This window comes from Telmatherina bonti, assembly GCF_933228915.1.
Source record: "Telmatherina bonti genome assembly, chromosome: 20".
NCBI lineage: Eukaryota > Metazoa > Chordata > Actinopteri > Atheriniformes > Telmatherinidae > Telmatherina > Telmatherina bonti.
The window spans coordinates 16,535,569-16,561,555 of NC_136618.1; the positions used below are offsets into that span (position 1 = coordinate 16,535,569).

General features: G+C 39.0%; 2 protein-coding genes across 2 annotated transcripts in view; both read right to left on the reverse strand.

The window, feature by feature from the left end:
* Positions 1–16,673, reverse strand: part of cUnh8orf34 (chromosome Un C8orf34 homolog) — a gene marked incomplete at both ends in the record, with an annotated part of 65,824 nt that extends 49,151 nt beyond the window's left edge. Inside the window, 1 exon segment of the mRNA XM_079259634.1 lies at positions 16,605–16,673. Within this exon segment, the coding sequence (XP_079115760.1) occupies positions 16,605–16,673 (69 nt within the window).
* Positions 16,674–19,716: 3,043 nt separating this feature from the next.
* prex2 (phosphatidylinositol-3,4,5-trisphosphate-dependent Rac exchange factor 2) overlaps positions 19,717–25,987 on the reverse strand; it is a 101,677-nt gene continuing 95,406 nt past the window's right edge. The window contains exons 40-41 of the mRNA XM_079259835.1: positions 24,255–24,322; positions 19,717–20,616 (exon numbers count right to left, since the gene is read on the reverse strand). Coding sequence (XP_079115961.1) covers positions 20,571–20,616; positions 24,255–24,322 — 114 coding nt within the window. The 3' untranslated portion in view covers positions 19,717–20,570. The remainder of the gene's footprint in view (positions 20,617–24,254; positions 24,323–25,987) is intronic.

Here is a 25,987-nt window from a genome sequence, read left to right on the forward strand (position 1 = left end):
AATGACAAGCTGCAAAGACAGATGGACAACTCCTGAGGACTGCTTGAAAATGGCAGCAAGTGAGGCTACATCTGCATTCGAGCTACAAAACTCAATTGTGCCAGCATTTATTGACTGCATATGTTCTGGAGTGCTTTGCTTCCAGCATGTCGCAAGCTTCACCATCTTGAGGTGATAAAAAGGAAAGAATTCTGTATAGTAAGAAGCAGATCCCAACAAACACACTAAATTGCTCTTTTTTACAACACAAAGAGGAAACCATATCTGGCAATTTGATATTCTATGGTAATTAGGAGCTAAACAGCATAAATCCTGTTTAATACACACATATATCATGCATGACAGGTGATTATAGGAAGTTTTGTGTTCAGATTTGGGTCAGCAGTATCAAATAAGAAGTCTTTAACTCTGTATTACAGATAGAACCTCATCAGCACAACAGGATCCAGAGAGGGGTGAATAATTTGAATCTCTGCACCCACCAGCAGCCTATTACAAGGCCAACAGGTGACACAAGGCACTGAGACATGCAGCTCATATCTGTGTAGATCTGATGTTGCAGGGGGATATCTGTGCACCTCAGGCAGTTTAGTTTGGTCTTAGTAATGGACAAGCTGTCAGCCAGCCAAGAAACAAACTGCGTCCTTGGAAGGACCCAAGGACTCCCTCCTGGAACAATGACAGGCACAATACCCTCACTGATACTGCTTGCTACCCTGAAAATTAAACACACTCCCTAAATGGAAAGTAGAAGTGAGAGACAAGACAAAAAAAATTCAAAGTTCTGAAGTCATGCATGGGTGGCAGACTTGTAGACAGAGAGTAAGTATTTTAAATTGGAAGAAAAGGGGTGAATAGAAGAGATAACCTTGAAATAAGTGCTGAGAAAAGGTAAGCGTGGAGTTCAACCTCTGGTGAAAGAGAACACCCTATGCCGGTGCCCTTTGTATATGGCTATCGTCAAGACTCTTTTCTACTTGAGAATGTCAAAACTTCACAAACGTATCAGAAAATCTCACAGAATTTCAAGTGTAAATCAAAAACAACAAGTACCAGCAAATTAAATTCAGTTACTTTTCTTTGCTGTTTATTTATCATCTGCATTTTTAGCTTATATCCATCCACATGTACAGCATGGCATCTACCTAGACATGCAAACAAGGATCTACGTAGGAATATCTTTAGTATTTGCTGGTTAAAGTCAACTGCACCTCACAATCTCTAAAGCTGTGGCTCTAATCAGCAATAAAATGTCAATTTGTCTTATTTACCTGTCCTTAACTAAAGAAACAGTATTGTAGCAACCGATCATCTCAAGAGGGCTCCTTGTCGCTTGTACCTGAGGCCATCATATGCCATTTATTCCTTTTTACAAAGCCATTTCTCAGGTTAAGGTGAACTCTGTATCTGTTCTGTTTGAATCATGCGCACAAAGAAGTCATTACTGGACAAAAAAAAAAAAAAAGAGAGAGAAAGGTGTAATGTTCCAACTTAGGTAAAGACGAGTTGGGAGAGATGGAGAGAGATGCCACTGGAAAGGATCCAGACCTAAAGTAAACAGGCAGGCAAGAGCAGAGGAGATCATGCGGAAGAGGAGAGCGTAGGAGAGGCAATGTCACCTGACCGGATCAGCACTACCAGTTAATACTCAGAAGGGAAGCTTTTTATCTGCCAGGCTTATATGCACCACTCACAATTCTTCTTTAATTTTCATCATTATTTCTGTCCTGCGCAGCAGCAACAAGTATGGCCCCAGCCATCATCTTAGCATGAAAAGCAGGGGGCATCATCCTTATCAGCCAGTGACTGTGTTAGAAGCCACAGTGTTTAATTCAAGCAAAACTGGGCTCTTGAGGCTCTGGACGTGCTTCCTGTCACCCCTCATATATGTATATATATATATATATATATATATATATATATATATATATATATATATATATATATATATATATATATATATATATATATATATATATATATATATATATATATTTGGCTTTCAGGTGAAATTTATGGAAAATGCAATATGTTCATGCTACAGTGATATAATATCATAAAAGTAAGACATTTAAGTCTGATTTCCTCATCTCAAAAAATTCATTCAACACAAAAGATAACAACAATGGTAGTTACACCACAACAAAAAATTTGAACGTCTCAATATCTCGTCATGTGCCCTTGAGCATCAATTACAGCTTGACAACGACGTCTCATGCATGGCATCCCACTCTTCTTGAAGGGCAGCCCTCAGGTCATTGAGGTTCTGGGGTGCAGGGTCTCGAGCCTCTACACGACGGCTCAGCTGATCCCACAGGTTTTCAATGGGATTCAGGTCTGGAGAAAGTGCAGGCCATTCCATTTGAGGTACACCAGTCTCCAACAGCCGTTCCCTGATGATGCGGCCTCGATGAGCAGGAGCATTGTCGTCCATGAAGATGAAATTAGGCCTGTGCTGTTCATGTAGGGGCACAATCACTGGATTAATGATGTTATTCAGGTAGTATGGGCTTGTCACTGTACCATTCACAAAGTGTAGGGCAGTTCTGTACCAAGTGGACACCCCTGCCCACACCGTAACACCGCCACCACCAAAAGCTCGCCTGGTGACAACAGTGGCTGATGCATTGCGCTCTCCCTGACGTCTCCAACATCGTTGCCGGCCATCATTTCTGCTCAGTGTGAATCAACTTTCATCAGAGAACAGCACTGAGGCCCACTGGTTCCTCGTCCAGCGTAAATGCTCCCTGGCCCATGCAAGACGATGATGCCTGTGCCTGGTGGTGTGGTCAGGTACCCGTGCAGGTCATCTAGCACGCAGACCACGCTGATGGAAACGGTTTTGAATGGTCTGACATGACACTTGGGTGCCTCTCACCTCTCTTAAACGTGCCTGGAGTTGAGTGGCATTCATCATCCGGTTTCTCAGGGCAGTGTTCACAATGTAGCGGTCATCAGCACGGGATGTGGCCAAAGGACGTCCACTTCTAGGCCTTTCTGTGACTCTTCCAGTCTCTCCATATCTCTGTTGCAACCTGCTGATGACACTCTGTGACACTCCAAGCTCAGTGGCCACTTCTGTCTGAGAACGTCCTGTTTGAAGCATCGCAATGGCAAGGGACTGTTGTTCCATTGTTAGGTGTCGTCTTGGTCTCATGGTGTCAAAATGTGAACAGCATGATGAGGACAACTGTTTAAACACCAGCTCTAATTGAACCAGGACATTTATTGGTCAATTCAAGGATCACACACCTGCCGTGATTTTTGCCGTTAAGCTCCTTGTTAGAGAACAGCAACTTGTGCAAAATTTATTGAAACATTTAACAGTTGGACATGTGCATTTAAAAGCTTAGAGAAGATCACATTAAGTTCACCTGTACAGGTTTGAATGCATTTTAGGCTTGTTGTGAAATTTCACCCAAAAGCTAAATATCCCTAACTTTTTGTGAATAGTGTATATACATATATATATACATATATATATATATATATATATATATATATATACATATACATATATATATATATAAACAAACTTGCTCAGCACAACACAGCAATCAGACCATTATTCTGCTTGCTTTAATGCTAGGCAGGACATGTTCAACAAAAAAGGCAAAACTGGGTAAATATTCTGTAATGCCTTTAACTTACATATTAAAAAATACAATGCTCCTTCTATAGTAAACCTTTACAACAAGTTACATACCTAAACCCCTATCACCAGAGGATTAAATGAAGGTCTTCATCATTTGAACTCTGAACTCAAACCTGCGTCTCTGGATTGAAGGGCTTTCTGTAGACCCCATTCAGTCCCCATGTCATCATTGTTAAATATTGTTGCTCAAAATGCTTTGAGTCTACATAGCATTTTTTTTCAGCTGTCCAAAATGAGGACACAATAAAAAGAGCTGCCTAGATGGAAAGAAAGTGATGCACAAAGCATTTTTTTCAGCGCTCTGCTCTTTTTTGTGCAGCCTCTGCGAGCGCTTCGAGTAAAATATTGCTGAACTTTTCAGAAAATGCAGCTGGTATCGCAGGTTTTTCTGTAAACAGTGGTACGGACAGAACATGTCACCCTTGTTACCTCAAAAAATAGTGGAGGAGAAGTTTGTTTTGGCAGTGTCTGTCCAAACCAAGCTACGCAATACATCTGACAGAAATAGTGGCGAAAAAAAAGTGTGTGTGTCAGAGCATATCAGCTTGTTAATAAAATTAGTGTTACACTTTTTATTTTTCTCAAGTGCCTTGCCAGCATTTTTATGACAGTGTAAAACAAATTAAGGACAGATGCCTTTTCGTCACGTCACCAATGTCTTTTGGAGTAATGAAGCCAAAGTGGACAGCATCCATTGTCAGACATAGTATATTAAAAGAAAGCGTCAACAATAAAGATAGTTTTCTTAATGTTATTATTTAAACAAATTACTGAAGCCATTATGCTTATTTTGAGTATTCAGATGTGGGTAGAGTCACACCAGGATAGTCCGGTAGACTTGGTCAGACTGGGGACATGGTTCAATTGGAGGGTACAATATTTTTTCCAGAGAGATTCCTGTTCACGATGCACGTCTCAAGTAACCTGGATCTTTTAAATAATGTTTAACACCCTCCACAAGAAGGGTGGTAAACATTATCCTTCTTCTCCTTCAGTAATCTAAAAATTACTGAAGGAGAAGAGACAACAATAAAAATTAAAAAAAACAACAAAAAAAAAAAACTTAGATAATGAAGAAAAACTTTGGTTTCTAATGCATAAAAGCTAAAGATGAAGCTGTATCAGATCCTAACAGTCTTCGGTTAATCAGCTTCTTATCAGAATTTGTACCAAATACTTCCACATCTTATTCAGAGCTATTTGTCCCGCCTACCATCAATGTTATGCGCTGAACCCACAATGCACTTTATTTTGTAGTCTGCTTGTTGTATTTGGTTGGCTTGGAGCAGATCTAGACCCACATTTGTAGGCGGACAAAGTCGGCTTTTTGAATCGGAGTTTGTTCGTGCCATTCACAATAACCAAATAAACAGACTTTCCAAGCAAACACATTTGGATTTGAACCAAAAGACTGGTGGGGATGTGCTCCTACAAAAGTAAACGCTGCTCCCCAGCAACATGGAACTAATAATAACAACAACAATATTAATATTAATAATATTATTATTATTATTATTATTATTATTATTATTATTATTATTAATAAAAAATATTATTATTATTATTATCATCATCGTTGTTGTTAATAATAATAAAACATTTCAATTATAGGTGCCTTTTCAGACACCCATGGTCATCATAAAAAAGAGGAATAAAACAATACAGGAAAAGTGGTAAAGACACAATAACATAATAAAACAATAGTAAAATTAAATGCAACAGTGATGACATTCCAGTCCCAGAGCTGAAGGGAATATGCCTGTCAAAAAATATGTATTTTAAGATACGATTTGAAGGAGGTGAGAGACTGTAAATGTTTTACATCAGGCGTTTTTGAATGTTTTATTTAAGATGCATGGGCTGAGCAGCTGAAGGCTCTCAACCTCATGCTGGACAAGCGAGCAGGTGGGGAGGATGAGTTGAGTGACAGAAGAGGATCTGTAAGTACGGCAGGGTATGTTAGTATCATAGGCGGTTTTAGCCTATTTTGGGGGGTGCTGAAGCACAGCTACGCTGAAGCAAAGCATCCCTAAAATCTGGGTTGTTTTTTCTTTTAGTTAGTGTGATTTTTAAAATAAAAACAAACCAAACAAACTATAAAATTGTAGAACCTATTACTACCTGGTTTAAGTAATAATATTTCAATCCCCCTCCACCCCCGCTGTTGTAATGGTTTGATCTATTGATCTATTGTCCTACCTTCCCGACTCAGGCAGGGAGAAATCTTAGCGCTCTCTGCTGATTGATGTGCTGCCTGAGCTGTTGAACTGCGATAGTAGTGTAAGTGTCTGACTTTAACCAGGATTTGTTGCACAATGCTTAACTTCTACTTCATACCAACACAATTTTATGATTACCAGTTTTCCTGATTGCTCCTGCACTCAAACTTAGGTGTGTTGAGGTAGGAGTTAGCTGACATTTTTCTAGTTAACGTTACAGGTGTTAAGTACCACTATCCTGTTTGAACATGTGACAGAAGCTGGTTGCTGTGTCAATTGTATGTGTTTATAAAAGATAATGTGCTTATAATGGCAAGCTAACTGGATGCGAATTAACATTATAAATCCTGCTGCTGTGTGTGCATATGTGTACAGCCTCATCATGTATCAGGTAAGAGTATATCAATGTTGATATCACTTAATAAATCTAAAACACAGTTTAGGTATGTGCCATGAACAGCATAGAAAAGACTTCATTTTACAGTATCCTTCATTATATATATATATATATATATACATATATATACACACACACACACATGTATATATATATACATATATATTTGGTATATTCGGATATATAGGATCGGAACAGGATTTGGATCGGAACTTGCAAAAAGTGGATCGGTGCATCCGTAGTTTAATGTAACCAAACAAAGCATTTTTAGAACAAACACTTCATGCAAACTGTCAATCAAAGTGGTGGATGACTGGTAATTCAGATTTTTTTCATTAGGCCACTGGACTTGTCCCTGTTAGGTCACCTTCCAACTATTAGGTCAACAGTGAATTTCTCTGTGCATCCAAATATTCTAGCATCAAAAGACTGTCTGGGCCATGTGACTAATTAATGATACCAAACCGAGCATTAAATCTACAAAAAAAATGACTGACAAAGAGTCAAGATGGTGCAGCAGTCCACTGGACTAAAGTTCTTCATCTACAGTTATGTCAATGATAGATAATGTCATTCAAAAACAGTGACTTTGAGTCATTACTTTTGTCACTAATCACAGTAAGCAGGAATGAGCCACTCCGCTGTTCACTGTTGTAGCTGACATTAAAAGTCTTATCATCAACGCATTGTCATCTGATCCCCAAATTATGCACAGGTCTGATTTGCATTGAGTAAATAATGGCATTTTAAAAAGTGTCATAAACTGTTCTAAGTGTAGATATTGTATTTAGTCTTGATAGATAAAACCCTAAAATCTTGAAAGATGAAGGGATTTCTTTCCAGGATAATCCAGTATCAAAGTAGAGTTACGAAGAGATTTCTTTGTAAATAAACAGGACAAATATCTACTTTGAACGGTCCCACGTGTATGAGGGTATGGAAATGAAGCAAATAAAAAAAAGTGAATTTACCCTTTAGAGCCACGAATTCCATTACTAAACCAAAAATACATCCTGTATGTATGGATTTATGTTAATCCCACTTTCCCAACTGCACACACACTGAAACACACTTACAGTCATTAGTCACCAGCTGAATAATTTGAGGGTAACTGTCAAAGCTTTGTGTATAACATGATCAGCTCTCCCACACCACCAGCATGACTATCGGTTACACGCAGCAGTCAGTCATCAGGTTCCTTGGGCTGTAAGTGGACATGATAACTTGATTAACATGCACCAAAGCAACCAAACACTCCTTCTTCTCTTTCTGTTTTCCTTGCACACTCAAAACTACAAACACAGCCTTTGCCCCCACCAGACAGTACGTTCCACCCTCTAAATCTTCCACATATTGGCTTCATTCATCGGCTGATTGTCTAATCTTGAAGATATCCTCCCTCCTCGCCCCGTCCTGCAGCCCCTCAGGACCAGCCTGGGGTTGGGCTGTCTTCGGCTGTCTGTTTTGTAGTAATTACTCCAACTGTGTCGGCAAAGGGAAGCTGTGTTTATTAGCTGTGCATGATCTGATCACACCTCTGTCATTTCCAGCTGAAACAAAATAAAATTAAGCAAATTGTGAAACTAAATGAAAATCAAAAACAAAGAGTAGATGGTGTTAGGTTTGTTACTGAGCTTCCTAATGGTCATTGACATAAATAATTGCTTCTCTCCTTTGTGTTCAGATAATGTTCATACAGACCTGTTGTACAGTGCTGTTAGTAACTTATTTTGTAAATAATTTGCCTTGAAAACTAAAGGACAACAGATTAATTAACATTAATGTGACATAAAACACTTGACTTTTATTTCCCAGCTCATGATTGGTATTTCAACAATGAAGTTACTATTTCTCAAAGAGAAAGAAGAAATAACTGCATTTTGGAAACCCTCAGTCCACACAGTTTCTGGTGGATTCACAAATGCAAGTATGATTAAAAGATATGATATAATCATAATCGTAAAAAAAACAACAACAAAAAAAAATATTCAGTCTTTTCTCTGAATGAATTTATTTTAAAATGACATGAAAAAAACTGTCCTGTGATCTGAGAAAAAAACTTGTACGCATGTTGTTTAAGCTACTATGGACATTTCCTGTTATATATTGATTTTAGAAAACTGACATGAATTTAGTTTTAGATCTTAACTTAATCATCTTAACTCTGAATCAAACTGCAGAGTGTCTCCTGGTTTGATCACATTTCAAGAGCTCATCTACAAAATGGTGGAGAGATTCTTACATCTATGACTATTTATCTTTAATGGAAAAGAAAGAACTAGTGAAGGTCTATAGTAAATATACATCGCTATCATAAAAATATGGAGTTCCAATCCCATATAACTTGTCGTGCTTTAGGTGTCATCTTCATCTGATGATATCCAAATGTTAACAGTAGGGACACAAAGGCAGACAAACATAGCCACGCCCAAATTTTGGACAACAGTGTCATAACTTTGAACAACTGTAGTGTTTAAGTCACACAAGCAACTTAAATATGTCACTTTTAAAGGAGCTATGATCAAACTAATTACTGCAGTGTCTTAGACGAGGTGAACAACCATGCAACCTACAAATTCAAGTTAAAAATTAAAGTGAAAGCTTGACTGAAGGACTAAGATGAAGCTTGTCAGCTCCAGTCAGCAGGTACGCCACACACACTGTTGAGTAGTAAACTCTTCCAAAGTTTGGAGTTTATGGAGAATATGATGATTCATTCAGCGAGGAAATCAGTGACTTACTCAGCAACATGCCAAATGCAAGTGCTTTTATTAAACCATAAAAAAAAATTCAATGGAAGTGGAGAGAAGGTAAGTTAAAAACATGTCACCATCCCACCAGTGCTTCACAACCGTAGAGTTAAAAAAAAAAAAAAAAAAAAACAACAAAAACATAAAACAGTAACTTGCAATACATGTTAAGAGGGGTTTGGGAACCCTCCAACTACATTAATCCTTTTTTTTTCCCATGGTGACAAAATCAAATTTGATTTAATCATCGTCATAAAAGGAAGCAAAGCAGTCACTCTTGTCCCTGTATTATCAATATCTAAAGAGATTACACATCAGGGTGTGAGATCATTCTGGTCATCGATAAATGATGATACTGAGATTGCTACTCAGAGATGCAGTGTTTCTACAAGCCAAAAAATTGATCAACACCCCCAAAAAAGCCACTGCCTGCCTGCAGTATCCGATCTTCCCTCATCTGTTGATACCAGAGATGTTTTTGCGCGTGTCGACTGAGACTTTAGATAGTCTGGAATCAGCCAACTCAGCAGTTTCTCATAATACATAATGAAAAAGACGAAACCCTTCACAGTCATGGCTTACCAGAGAAGCTACACTGAAGGCAGGCAAAAACACTCAATACATGAGTAAGGCCTGCCTTTTTTTGCAGAAGCTTTAATATAGCACATAACAGAGATGGAAAAAAAAAAAAAAAAAAAAAAAAAAAGATGGAAGGCTCTACCCGACCCCTCTTAACAAGACAGACAAATCCAGACAAGATTGGGTATTAATTAGATATTGATAGTAATCAAGCTCCCCAGGTCATCTGCAAACATCTGTGGAAAGCTGCTGAAAAGGACTTCCTATAAGAGGTAAAATCTGGATGATAGAAATAAAGACGCACACGTCATCACATTTTGCCAACATACTCGAGACATGCACAATGTTGTCGCATCTCAGCATGTTAGGTTGACCTGCATGGTAAAAGTAGAAAAAAAGTCAAGTTGACACACTACGAGCAATTACTATAGACTTATACAATTGAATTCATGTAACTTGCCTGTCACCTGCCCTCTCCCCCCCACCCCTCTCTGCTGTGCTTCAGCTCTGGCTACGGAAGCACAGCAGGAAGATGTATATATATATATATATATATATATATATATATATATATATATATATATATATATACATACATACATACACACACACACACACACAGCAACCAGGAGCTGCAGTATTGACTGCTCATTTCCACCAGTGCAGAGTGGATCTTTAATTAAATCCCCATAGAAAGCTCATTTTTTCATACAGGATTGTCTAGTGTATTTTTGTCACTTTACATTTAAAATTTGGGTTAAATTTAAGATTATAATGCTTTCAGTTTTTATTTGCACAGAAGTTTTTCTGTCTATAATTGTATGATGTCGTTGAGTCAGATAAACATACGTAATGTAAGTGAACAACCAAAACCCAATCATGCCACATCCAATACACGACCTATTATGAAGATGTACTGTGTCATTAGATCACGATGTGTTTAAATCTTGTTTGGGCAGGGTTGCACTACAAAGACTCTGAGCACAGCACATAAGAAGAACTACGCAGCAAAGCAAGTTTGACTAATGCTTTTCTGTGTGAATAGATATATGAAATCAGGGGGCCAGAGGTGAAGTTATTTAATTTTACTTTAATTGGCAACACAAGACTGACTAGCTAGATCATAAAAATTCAAACCAAAGTGCAGATTCACCCCTTGTTTTTAAAAACTGATTTAAAGTCTGCACTTTCCCACTGTAAAAATTAACAAGATCTTTGTTCAAGTAAATAGGAGGCTATAAAAAGCTTTATATGAATTATGATATGACATCCAATAATGATTTAATGGATTATATTGATCTACTGATGTTTTAGGACCATTACTTTTTGCCTGTGATATTTCTTTTTCTTTATTTTTTATATGATCTCTCAGGTACAAAAAAACAGTTTCAGATTGCTTCCCGTCAACAAACAGTAGACACATTTTTCTCTGGCTCCTGGAGTTCATATTTTTAAACCCACCTTCTGAACTGGGTGTTGGTTTGATATTTTAGGCAGTTTTTGGTCATGCTTAACCCCATCATGTCACCTAAACATACAAAAAAAAACTGGACCGTAGGTTGAAGCTACTGCTGTGGCTGTTTGCAAAACCAACTTGTTGGACTCGCTTGCTGAACACAAGTCAGCCTACTAGAAAAATTAAACATCTTTCTTCAATGAACTGAACCGAAAACTTAATGTGTGTTCAAAAGACAACAGATAGTAATGATGAATGCCTGAAGTCATTTGAAGATTATGCAGAGACACGTCATTAGTGCCTGGCCACAGTGCAGAATAGCTGTGAGACGCTGCAAGTCGTTATTAGCAAGCTAAGGGCCAAACTGACTGACATGGAGGGGAGAAACGAGAAATAATGCACACCTTATTGGTCTACCAGAGAGGATTGTGGGACAGCAAATCAATTTTTTTCCTCAGCATTGCTGCTTTTCAGGCTGGACACTTTCCCCTTTCCACAAGAGATGAACCACAAACCACAGCTTCGCTGCAAAACCAGGACCCGGAACAGGACTGGTATAATCTTTTTTTTTTTTTTTTAATCAATATCAAAACAAGAAGCTGCTGATCTGACAGGCAGGAAAAAGGGCGCCTTGAGGCATTTGGACAAGCTGTTCAGAATTTACAAAGACTACAGCCGTGAAGTGGTTACTCAAAGGAGAGAGTACAGGTTGATGAGGTTGGCGCTATACAAGAAAGGACTGAAACCCTCACTGCTCTATCATACACGTCCCCACATCGTCAAAGCTGATGGCACCCACATCACGTTCAGCTCTGTAGCCAAGGTAAACAAGTTTGCTCAAGACTTCAAGAACACTTGAACATTTTAGGAGCATGTGAGATACGAGCCTTTTAACCTACAGAAGACTGTTAACTGCTTCACGGTGCTGACCATAGTAATGGTTTAGTCTGCACTTTTAGAGTGCAATATTATCAATGAGCCTCTTAAAGTTGGGGTAAGTAATGTTGGGGAGCTAGCAAGATTTGAAAGTGGTGCCCTGTCTTGGCTCCTCCCCCTCTGGTTTTACTCCTTGTGTGATCCAAGGCTTTTTCATTCGCAGCTTTTTCCACCAGCGGTTTTCTCTTTCTCGTCTGTTTAGCGGGAGAAGGCAAATAAACTGAGCCGGGTCGGGAAATCCTTCCTGCATTTTCTCAGCCACCTTTGCCTTCCGAGTTTCTTCTTCACTACTTTGTATTTTCATCCTAACACACTATTTATACGCAGGGTGTGGCTATATGTGCTGCAGGAGGGGGAGGAGGGGAACCGGGAGAAGAAGCTTATGAAATATAAGAAATGAAAAACTTCAATTCTGCCCAAACTTTAGGATTGGTCAGAGTTTTTACAGATTTACAGTAAACTGAGGAGTCTAACTATATCATATAAACATAACACTAAAATAGTATGCCTAATTCCCTCCATCACTGCAGCCTTTGTGATTTAGTGTTGCATAATCACTAAATGTGAATCTGACTCAATTGCAGTTTGCATCCAATCAGTCATTAAATCATATTAAACCAACCAGCACTTCACAGATAAAAGATACGTCAGAGCTACAGAGAATTCACACCATTAAAATCACTGCATAAGTCGGACTTTTTCTTGAAAAATTATACTAATTATTTCAGAGAACAGTGTTGTAATTCAGCACCTTTTCACACATTCCACTTCAACCCAGTCACATTTTTCTGATGTAGGCTACTTAATCCATCAGTTCACTGCCCCAGCAGAACCACTATATCCCCCCTGATATGACTGGCAGATCACAGCAGGGAAGAACATGAGAGTGGGTATTATGCTGCGTGATGATTAAGGCAAAGACTGCTTCATTTTCTACAGACTCATCCTGTTACACAAGTTTAAATGTCAAGTGGCTGCAGACAGATCTTTCAGAAAATGAATTTTAAAGAATTGTACAGTGATTGATTTGTTGACAAAAGCAAGAAAAATGGACACTTATCATGGTACAAGCTACAAACATATGCTACACAATAACTTTGGGCAGTTATACAAGTTGTTTTAATGATGCCCCCCAACTTCATTAACAAAGCGGGACCCCCAGAAATCTTGATTCATTCAGCACCAAAATGAGAAAGATATCCTGCTGAAGTGAAACAATTTGGGGAAAGGATTTAAGAGGAAGACCAGTTTACTCAAAGGTATCACAATAACTTTATGTGCAATTACTTCAGGTTTTATGAAAGTCGGCTGGACTGTTTGGAGGATATTCATTCAGTGTTGACTCAGCTTGTTATCTGTGCAAAACAACCGTTTCATTAGGGATGAAAAAAAATAAATTCTGTGGCAAATCATAAGCTGTGTCTCATCAGAGAGAGTAAATGAACCCCCCCCCCCCCCCCCCCCCCACTCACAGATACTCGCACCATTTCATGCTGCAGCTGCATGCTGGGGGCAAGAGATGGGGCTTTGCATGTGGGTGTGAAGAGCAATAAAATTATCATGATACGGTACAGAAATGAAATGGAAAACTTTATTGAAATATTGTACAGTACAAACACTGTGCTCAAATATATTTTTGCAGATATTTTTATTAGAATTATATAATTCCAGACACATTTAACTTCATACTGTAATTACTATCTGTTGCTAATGTGACATCTAATTTCTCACCTTTATTTCCCACTTGTATAAATAAACTTGTATAAATGTCCTGCATATAAACTTAGAAAATTTGCGCTGAAGCCTTTACTTTTCCTCTTTAATAGCATATTACTTATTAGCATCATTACAACATAGTATAACTTGTAGAGATTAAGCTTCTGTGGAATGAGTAACACAGTTAAACATGTGGGTAATAAATGTGCTAAAATATCATATGCTCCTGGTGCAAGGTTAGAAATACAATTTGAGTAGATGTGGCCAGGTGCACATGGCAAAAAAAACCTCCTTGCACCAAAAGTCATTTAGGTGTACCACCCAAATTTGGTAAATATTAATACTAAGCTTACTAAATTTAAATTTTAAAAAAAATTAGGTTGGTTTCAAAAGGGGATCTACAACATTTACTGTAAAGCCTTTTTTCACTTTCCAAACATTTTTGTCTACAGCAGAGCCAAAGGTATAAGCCGAAGGCCACTTGGGACCCCCACACCATCAAGGGGACCTCCAAGTGCATTTGAAATGTTGAGACATTTTCATTTTAATGTAGAAGTTGAGACATTACCTAAATAAAAACAGCCATACGTACAAAAAAGTCAATGTAATACAATCTTCATTATGGTGGCATACCAAATCATTCTGGTTTAGTCCATTTATGTTCCAAGGTACAGCCGTTGTTGTACAGAGCATGCATATGTTTTGGCAATATGGAGTGCTCTGGAGCAGGGATCCACTCCCCTGGTCCTCGAGGACTGGTGTCCTGCAGGTTTTCTAAGTGTCCCTGCTGCACCACACCTGATTCAAATTAATGGGTATTTAGCAGACATGTGCAGAGCTTGTCTGAGCCTAAGTCAGCTGTGTTCCAGCAGGAACACTTGGAAAACCTGCAGGACAGCAGTCCTCAAGGACCAGGGTAGGGGATCCCTGCTCTAGAGCTCTGTGCTGGTATTCACTTTGTCGTTTCTAGATGGACTGAATGATTGCTTCTTTCCAAGGATAAAAAAAAAAAACACAAGAGCAAATGTGGTATTCCAGTTGCCAGAACTGACCAAAACTTTACAGATAAAAAGTTAAAGCTGTAATGATAAATAAGAAGTCTGGCCTAATCTGTCAGTTCACTTTATTGTTGATAGACAACAATTTTGAATTATATCCCTTGGTAGACAGCTCGCTCTTAGAAATGAGACACTGTGTCTCAACGAGGCAATTCTGTAGAAATCGAAAAAAGGAAAAATAAAATACAATATCACCCTACACCTCAAAAATTTAAGGCAAGTTTTGCCTGAAAGCCTTGTATTGATGTTATATTTCTATCAAACTTTCTGCTAGTTCCTTTTTGGTTTGAGCAGTGCAGCAGAACAGTTGTATTATTACCTCTGCTGCACCAAGTCTCTATGCTGGATCAGAAACGAAATTACAAGGAGAACACCAGTCTCTCCTGGATTCTTCTGAATTCTGAATGCACTTGGATTTTTTTTTTCACTTGCAGTTGAATGCACTTGGATTTTCTTTGGGACGGCAATAACATGGCCATGGTTTATCAAGTGGAACAGCAGGGTAGCAACGAGTTCATTTCCTCATGAGGACCACGGAAGACCCAGGAGAATTTTCTCATAGAATCATCTCGCCACACCTCCTTTCTGCTGTTGGCTCCCCATGGAAATCTCCATATTCACAGCACATCATTCACTGCTCCCACAACAACCCTTGTCTGCTTTTTTGTGAAGACTAAAGGGTCATCTTGTTAGCTAAAGGAGATAATGTCAAACGCAGCATTTAAACAAGTGAAGCTTACTGACATGGTTTTGATCAGCATTGCCCCTACACTTCACTTTAACCATCCACAATTATCACATAAAGGACGGCCAATTTAACTGTTCAAAGAGGCAGAAATAAAGTGAAAGGCACAGTCAGGAGAGCAGAAGTGGGTGGGACAGGTGAAAGAGGAATATGGATCGAGGAAAAACAAACATGAAAAGCACACAGAGGCCTATCATTCTGCAGTTTGGACTCAGTGAACCACTTTGACCTGACCAGAAGATTTACTGTCCTCTTCAGGGGGATGAACTGCATGCGAGACTGAAAGTCTCTGTCCAGGGTGCTGAAACCAGCCTCGGTGCTGCTCTCACATCTGCTCTACATGCAAGCCATGTATGCCTCTTCCACAAATTCATCAATAGCAGAGACACTGCGAAACACATTATGTGAATACGAGTATGTGTAATGCTTGTGTCTTTTTTTTTCTTTTTTTTTTTTTTGCCTCTAAAAGTGACACCAATAAAACAGGAAACTGTCACCATATAACTCCTTGAAATTATGCTTTACTGATTTTTTTCTTTCACCTGTGCCTTTCCAAGCCTTAGTCAGCTAGTGAAAGCATTGTCTACACCAGGTTGCTTATATGTCACCCAGGTAACCTGTGATGAGCACACACACATTTGTTAAGTGACAGACAGCGAGGCTGCCCGTGTCATCTGCAGCGTCTGACAAGCCTGCTGTGGAGCCTGGTTTCTGAACTGGCTCCAGCTTCAACTTCAACAAACTGTAAATGTTGACTCAAGCAGTGGACATGTGGCGACATGAGCACCATCTGAAATGCAAATCGCTGACAGCAAGGCCAGTATTGGAGATGCGAGTGTAAACACACCACTGAGCGTTTTCTTTCTGCACCGCATGCAGGGCAGTATCATGCCAAACGGGTCTTTATGGGACGTTTCAGAAGGGTATCCCTCAGAGAAGTGTGAGCTTCTTTTTCAATTTCACCCGCAAATTGATTCAATTCAACACAATATATCATCATCATCAATAACTGATGTGCACTGAGCACAAAACTATAAATAAAACGGGTTAATGCAGTCCGCTGCAGTGAACATACTTCTGAGTGAGAACTCACCTCAAACAGGGGTCCGATTTTGTTTTTTTCCAGATACGACTGAATTCTTGACTGTTGAGGAGACGCCATGAAGAAACTGCTGTGCCTCACAAGAGCTTTTAGCAGAATGAAATCACGGGGTGAGCCGGCGGAGTCATTCGTCCTTCGAGAGGCGTCTCGGCGACTAAACTGGGTAAAAAATAAAGAAAGAAAGAAATAAATAAATAAATTAAATTAAATAAAATGTCACCGAAGCGGGCTGAGGTGTAGCCGCGCCAAGTTGGGAGCGGGTTTGCGTCAAGCGCGGAGAAGGCGGCTCTGAGACCGGCTCATCGCGGAGAGTCAGCCCGGGACCTTCCCCAGCTTGTCGCCTCGCTGACTCTCTGGCTGTAGCTTCTCCAAAGAAGCCAATGGCACAGCAGCTCTGTGACAGAGATTACAAATCTTCCGCTCACTGGCTGCTGGTGTTAAAAGTGCCACCGCCACTCCCATGTAGCCAATCCGCCGGGCTCAGCAGCAGTGTGCGGGTTCGATCCCTGCCTTCTACCGTCCACATGTCCACTAGTGTTTTAGGACAAGAACCCCGCCTTTTCTGTGGGTTAAAGTATACTTAGAGTAAAAGAAATAAAAGCTTTAAGTAGTCAAAAATACTAGAAAAGCATAAAATACGCTACTGCTTAATCAGGAACACCTGTTCAACTGCTCGTTAAGGCAAATGGCTCATCAGCCAATCACGTGAAAGCAACTCTGGCGTTCAGGTGTCTAGACATGCTCAAGAGGATACTGAAGCTAAAAAAAAATAAAAATTAAAAATTAAAAAAAAAAAGCATCAGAAGGGGGATTTAAGGGTCTGGATGGTTGTTGGTGCAAGATGGGCTGGTCTGAGTAATTTCATAACATGATCTACTGAGATTTTCAATATCCAGTGAGTGGCAGCAGGCTGGACTAAAATGTCTTGTTGATGTGAGAGGTCAGTGAAGAACTGAGCAGCCTGGTTACAGGCAGAATCTAAGATAGAAATGTAACAGCATTAACATAACCACTGGTTTAAAAAAAAAAAAAAAGACAAGTATGCATAATCTCGTATCAGACACTTGACCCTTGGAGCAGATGGGCTACAGCAGCAGGAGACAACACAGAGTACCTGCCTGTCAGCTGAAAATGGAAAAGTGACACCACCATTCAGACAGATTCAGAAGAAGGAAAAATGTTGCCTGGTCTGATTAGTCTTGGTTGAGAGATTTGTAGTAAATACTCAAATTTATGTGTGGTTACAAAGAGGTGATTCGCTGGGTGGTCTGGCTGTTTGGTGTCTCATCGGCACTTGGCCAGATGGTCTGCTGTCCTGCAGTTCCTGTCTCCTCTACTCTTGCTGATATGTTATCTGTGGCAGACTGAAGCCGTTTATCAGTTGAGGACTTTATTTTTGTCTTTGTCAATGTAATTTTGGTGTTTTTAAGTGGCTAAATTAGTTACTACTTATGGAACACCTTTGCTTGGCCCAGCCTACTGGCTTCTCAGAATTGACAGAATAGCACACTGTGCATGTGTGGATATTGGAATTTTGCTTACATCGCCATCCGAACAGTAACTGGGTAACATAAACTTGATGATTTTGTTTTGTTTTTGACTGTTTTTAAAGGTTTTATTTTGGGTTCCACCAGTCAATAAGACAGGGTTGTTACATGCACCATGTCACAAAGCTCTGATCAATCAAACCAGTTTCTTGCTAGATGGGTCCTGAATTAGCCGTTGATAGGGGGCGTGTGACTGTTCTGTGGTTTATTTGTATCATCAAACTTTGTTCTTTTAACCTAAACAAAATACTTTAAATGTGTAACAAAGCACAGCAGGTAAGTGAAGGAAATCGGAATTATAACCTTAAGAAAGGAAATAAAAACATTAACACCGCGGTTGCAGTCAAACACCAATCCAATGCTTGAGAGTCAAGGTCGGATGGGGGGTCCATACACAGTTTGTTATTGGTTGAGCAAGGCCAGTGCTACTACCTGTAGCAGTTTTTAGGTGAACAAGGTTACCCTGTGTGCTAAAAACTGATGAAAAGTTTCCAAGTGTCAGAGAGTGGCTGGTTGGGAATAAGAGTGTGTCTGTAAAAACAGCAGCCATGTGTTCCATAATTACCCAGACTTTGGTCAGCTCTAAATGCCCAAGCTGGCATTGACCTTTATTTTATATGAGATGTTGAAACTAATTGTATATTGCCAGGTCATCGTTGTAAGTGAGAAGTTGTTCTCAACTAATTTTTACCTGGTTATGAAGGTCAACCCTTTATGGGGCAAGTGACTATTTTTGATCTCTTTGGTTTTTATCATATTCAACAGGAAACAACAAAATGAAGGTCTTGCTACATACCAGAAGGATAATTTTAGGTTAAAATTTCTAATTTCAAGGTATTTCATTGAGTGCCCTGTAAAGAGTTAAAAAAAGAAAAAGTATAGTCATGGAGGGAGGGGTGCAGCAAAATGACAAAGGACTTTTTTAGATGAAAATTTAGGTCCACCCTGGAGTGAAAGTTGAATCAACATTTTCTTGCAGTTTTCTAGAATATAGAAAACCAAACACAATCCTGGAGAGATGCTAAGCATAACTTTTATATTACTGTTGGGGCACATACATGTGGGGCAGCATGTGCAGATGAGTTACTATATTGTCTAATGCAAACTGATCTGCATAAATCATCTAAAATGTATTAAAACACACTCATGAGACATATTAAACCATTAGTGTAATGGGAGACAAAAGGAAACAACACTGAGCAGTACATTGATTAACATCAAACATTGGCTTATAGCAGGGGTGTCCAACTTCGGTCCTGCAGGTTTTCCATGTGTCCCTGCTCCACCACACTTGGCTGAAATTAATCAGTCATCATGCAAAACTTTATTGGCCGTTGGATACTAATAATGGAAGCCAGGTGTGTTGGAGCAGGGATACATCAAGAACCTGTGGGACAGAGGCCCTTGTGGACTGACACTGGACACCCCTGTTCTAAAGTGTCCTGATGTATTCATTCTCATGAACAAAAACACAACAAGGCTGTCATCTGCTTTAATATATTCATACAAAACTGTATACATGTCATTTAGATCATTTAAAGGAAATATGATGGGAAAAAATGTAACACCATTGAAACTTTATGATGCATTTCATAACCTCTGTTTTTTATTTGCATAGTCGTGAGCTAATCATCCACTCTACAATGACAATGTCCGATCAGGAGTAATAAAGAGATGCTTTAATCCTCAGCTCTGTTCATATGAAAAACTAAATAATACCAGCAACTCTAGCTTCTGAAAACTACATTAATACTGATAAACCATTGAGAATTGTAATGTGCATGCAGTCCTCTTGTAAATCCAAAGACTGTGAAAAACAACAGAATGACTGATGATGAGCCAGTTTGCTAAACAGACATATTTACAGCGTCACACTGAGGAAAAACACGTTCAAATGTTTAAACCAATACTGACAGAAGTGATACAGCAAGTCCACAGTGAACAGAAGGAGACAAATACCAGGCTAATTTGAACAAGTATGATGCCAAATCCACTATCTTTTTTATTCAACCTGATCTCTTTTATTTGCTTCATATGCAAATTAAACTAATACATGAAATGCAAATGTCCTTTAAACAAACAAGCAGAAACCTTATTCTCAGTCCATTATATGAAAACAGTGTGCTGATGGGATTCATTTGATTTCACTGAGCTAATACAACTCCCTTCTGCTGTCTGGAGTGATACATTATACCATAAAAAATATATGTATAAAGTTCAACGGTAAAAAATATAAAGTATTAAAATACTATTTACGGCTTGGAAATTGTATTTACACTTTAGGCAGCTAGTCATGACATATAAAACATACTGTTTTTAATAAGGTTAACATATCGATGGAAGAAAAACTTTGATGATGGAGCCTCAAAGCTTCTCACGATTTCTTCAGTATCTTCCTGGACGCAATGCATTATGGATCACCATCTGGGGGTGGAGGCTGGCACAGCTTGTACAACCTGATCAGAGAAACGCATACACAACGTGACATTTAATTACATTCAACATGCAGTGCCTTAAGGCAGTTTAAAACGTGCAGAAACCCCGAGATCTGATCTGCTGATCGGTTTTAGTTCTCCAGGCTGCAAAGCTGCTTGAAGATAGTAAATTAAATATTGCTCCAGTTTTAGGCGAAGGCTGTCAGCACTGGAGAAAAGCTGCATGCTTTCACCTTTAAGCTTCAAAGTCAAATTATATCAAAGAGGTTAAAATGCTAAAACTGTGGTAGTTTCTGTTGTTACATCAAATTTAAGATGTGTAACACAGATAAGAGAAAAATTCATAGAATTTTTTTTTACTAAAATAGTTTTTATTTACAAAAGCCAAGAGCACCTGGGCTTGTGTTTTTAATTTATTCATAAAACATTCTTTTCTTGTAAAAGTGGGATAATTTATCTAAGTATTTCAGGAAAATATTCAATTGGAGGGGGGGTGGGAAGGTGGAGCTGTTCTTAGTCCATCACAAAACCAACACAGAAAAAACAACATTTAATCAGTCCTTGGGAGAATTTAGAGACTCAAACCGGCCTAATATGCACGTCTTCTGGAAGACGCTGGGAAAAAAGCTAAGCATTTATGGGGGGGGGGACTCCATGTTGGTTCCCACCAGAATCTCACTGCTGTTGTTAATATAATTTTAAGTATGTACATTATTAAATATGTGTTTTATTGAGCGTGTTTGTGCTAAGCAGTGCTGGTTGCCAGGAGCCCACTCACTACCTTTTTTCCTCTCCCAACACCTCAACTGGTGGGTCCAAGGTGCCAACCCAGTACAAAACTGTTTTATACTGGGATACCCCAGTACAGTCAAGCCAGTAACAGATTCAAGCCGGCATAAGTTCGAGGAAAATTCATAGTTTATCCAATTTTACTTCTATCAAATCTGACAAAGGCTCGCTATTAAGTTTGATCAGTCACTCGTTCAAAGAGTAACACAAACATTATTGTAGCCATTCTGCAGATGTCATTTTGATCAATGAAATCAGCCATAACACAGTTTAACACTTACTTTATCATCTCTGGATAATTTACTTCATTATCTCAAGAAAAAAGTTTGTTATCTCAAGCTTGCAAAATAAATTATCTGGTTGCACAAGAAAATGCTCTCGTTCTCTCAGGATAACAAATAAAAAAGAATAACAATCAAGCAAACTGAATGAATGACTTTTCAGAGGGTGATGATGAAAACAGAAGTGTAGGAATTGGTGGTTGCAGATCATGTTTGGCATGAGGGTGTATGTATGAAACATGGAAGATCACACTTAAGGATCACAGCAATGCAAAAAACTGAAATGTTTTTTGTGAGATGACCTGATTATGGATGCAAAAGGGACAGGTTCTGAGATGGGAAAGAAATTAAAACCCTGGTGTGGCCCTTCCCTGATGGAAACTGCTGATGTAAAACAAGCAATTTTGGAGTGACAGCAAAGTTACTTGTTTTCTCTCTGACAGGTAATTTAGCCCTCCACTACACCAACTACACTACGCCCATGATGTCATATGTAACCGGTGTAATCTGACTGCAATGCTCCCCAGAAACTGACACATTTCTCGCATCCAAATGCAAAAAATGTGTCCTCTGTATCAAACTGTATTGAGATCAATAGTTTAAAGGAGCCCAGGGTGAAATATCTCTAAAATTACATTTTTCTTTTTTTTAACTCACCCAAGTGGAGAGACAATCTCCATGTTCCCACAGAGCTACTTGTGCTGTAACAATGATGACACAAACCTTCAGAGTGCAGCAATTTTGCTGCTCTACCAGCATGTCTCAACACTATATCATCCTGCTATTTTAAGCGTATTTGTCAATTTTACTAAAAGGTTCAAAAGGGCTGCCTTTTCTCACAAAATCTATATGTCATGACTAAATGTCTGAGCCAGTCCTTGTCCTCCACTTTAGAGCTGCTGAGTGTAGCAACCTCACTTCTAATGGGAATTAAACGAGTATTTAGCTCAAGTTTTCTTCAACGTGTACAAATATGGAATGCAATCATGTGACTTTATTAATCCTAACTGGGAAATCAGGCTCTGCATTTTACCCATTTTTAGTAGACTTACTAGAGAACAGTGGGGAGCCATTAGAGCAGGAGTGCCCACAGGTCCTTAAGGGCCACAATCCTGCAGGTTTTCCATGTATCCCTGCTCCAATACACTTGACACAAAGGAATCAGTCCTTGTGCAGAACTCCATAGGCTGTTTGATCCATCTAAAGCAGGGGTCACCAACTCCAGTCCTTGAGGACTACCATCCTGCAGGTTTTAGTGTTTCCCTTGTACAACACATTTGATCCGAGTGAAAAGGTTCTCCAAGAACTTGTTGTCATCTTCTGCACCTGCCTGTTAATGAGCCATTGGTTTGGGTCAGGTGTGTTGTACCTGGAAAACAATAAAACCTGCAGGATGGTAGCCCTTCAGGACCAGAGTTGGTGACCCCTGATCTAAAGGAAGCCAGGTGTGTTGAAGCAGGGATATGTCAAACACCTGCAGGGCAGCGGCTCTCAAGGACAGACTTTGGACACCTCTGCATTAGCAGGTTAACGGACATGCTTAGGGTTCACCTCTTTTGCCAGCCTCGGGACTTCAGCCTACATCGTCCAGACCCAATTCCCACCTCTGTAACCACTAGCCTACAGTTTATACTGTTTGATAGACAGATATATGTCACACACTTGTCTGTGACATGAAGGATGTATAGTGGCTACATCTAAAAACTCTAATATTAACTCAAATATGTATGTGCCGAAAATAGACTAAATGGGGGTGGAATTAAAGCAGACAGACTACTAAACATGTTTGTGCATTTTTCTCCGGATGTTCTCATTTCAGCTTCGTCCGCATCATTTGTTTGGAAGAACAACTTGCTTGTTTTGGTCAGTCTCACACTATGAAGCACTTATTGTTGAGAATCAGTGTACAAAAAGATGCCTTAATACTTTGATTCCTAATTTTCCATGTACGATGAAGAATGCAGCAGGACAGGGTTTCATTTGCTTCCCATTTTAACCCCCTTTCTCAAAAAAACATCCACAAACTTTCCCAGAGAATTCCCACTGTTTGCTAATAAGCTCTACTCCAACAAGCAAAGTAAAGTTTCTGTCAGTGGCTTTTTTTCCCTGCAGTCCTGCCATGAGCTCGTAGCTGACCAATGTTTTCCTTGTGGTGGGTGCTTACAAACACATAACGAATGAATGACCTCAATGCTTTCTTTACATTTACTTTACAAAAACATGAATCTGAATATTAATCCAACGGTGTTGACCTCAATTGATCCCTCCTGATTACCCAAATTTCAGTCAGGCCAGAAGGGCCTCATTAGATAAAGCTTTTGTTTATCTTCGGAGTTTGTGTTTGTGACTGTCATTTTTTGACGGCTGCTAGTTTGAGTTTTCAAGATAACAGTAACAAATGTTATGAAGCAAAAAAAGAATTAAATAATTTCTAGAGTCACATGCCGACATAGAACCTTTAACAAGACCTTGGGAGCTCAGTAAAAACCAAAGTGCTAGATATAGTGAAACAACAACAGTGCCTTCTAGGTGGGAAATATCCGGATCCTTTCTGATGTTGCACCCAATCAGGTCATAACTGCACTTTACCTGGGGACTGAAGACGGTGTGCGATCCCTCACTCCTAGATTCTTGGCAGAATTCTGCACTCTTGCTCCCTGAGAGACAAGCAGGTGTGAAAAATACATGGTATTATGATTGACATGTTATCATGATGATAAAATAAAAATTTTAAAAAAGTTTTAAAATAACAGCCGGCAGAGGAGCTAAAAAAAATTAAAAACATAAGCATCAAAACATTTGAGTCTTCTCAAATCTCAAAGTGCTTTTACAAAGAATAATTGCACAAATGGAAGATGGTAATTCAGCTTTTGGAAAGTGCTGAGTAATTTCATTCAAATCATTACTATCTGGCGTTGTATGTGCTGTGCTTCCAACAGAACTTCTTTCGCTCAGGAGGCAGTGGAAAATTTTCAATCCTTTGCTGATTTTTATGGTCAAACTCTGAAGAGACCCGCTGGTTTCTTTCAGCATGTATTACCAAATATATATAATTGATGTCAGTAGAAGAAACTCAAGAACACCATATTGTAAAAGTCCAGTGGGCCCACTGCACAGCTGTCACTGGATATTGTCTTTCCTGAAGCAGATTTCTGGTGACAATTTTTGTCTAATGATACAAGTTTTCCCAGGTGAGATTGCTTCCTGTCAGGTTTTACAATAACTGACATTCAACCACATGGGAAATATATATATATATATATATATATATATATATATATATATATATATATATATATATATATATATATATATATATATATATATATATATATATATATATATATACATATATACCACACTGAACCACATTACATGCTGTAAAGTAGATTTACTGTGTTGTGTTGTTATGATTATAATTACTTTGAGTCAGGAGCCTTTTTAAGAAGTCTTTTTTAAGTTTGCTGGCTTTGCACAGCATCTGCAGATCCGGGGCCAGCTTCTTTATAATAAAGACACCAACACCTGCACTTGCAGAGACACACTTTCTACACCAGTGCTGCACACACGCGTAAGCAAAAAAAAAAACCCAAAATCAAATAATTTTTCTGAAGAGGTCATCATCGTCCCCTTTGAGAGTAGAGGGAGCCTCCGGCTGCAAGTGCATTAGCTGACCTCTCACTTACAACTCTGCAGTCTGCTGTTTTAATGTCGGCCCAGAGTTACGTCCAAGTAACAGGATAGCATCAGCAATTATTCGATTCCTATCACGGCCATCCGTTGTGATGCCTCCAGACAGAGATGCCCCCTAATGTCCCTGAAGGACGCAGCACTCAGAAAAGATCAAAGTTGAGTTAAAGTTGAAATGGCAAAACAGATCTTTTGGCTGTGATATTTAATTAGAAGAATTCAATTAACAAGGTTAAAATCTCTCTCACACCTTTTTTTTTTTTTTTTTGTATTCAACCAAGAGGGTCAAAACTCTTTGTGTCTTTAGCAGATTATTTGTAGATGATGCATCAAATGTGCATAAAACCCATTTATTTCCCCATCCATTTAGAGCTGAACAGGAGGAAAGTATCTGTATGTCAGATTTGATGAGTGGATCTTTTTGGGACCAGATGGGAGGAAAATAAGGTTAAGGAAGTGTACGCACACATCAAATCAGACTTTTCTCTGCTTTTTATCTGGGCTGGATATCTCCTCAGTGCTGTCAAGTTCAGCGGTGATGAAAGGAAATAGAAAATGTCTAATGATCAGGACAATTTTGTTCTGGCAAATCCACACAGTGGATTATACCTGTAACTTTTCATTGTCAGTAA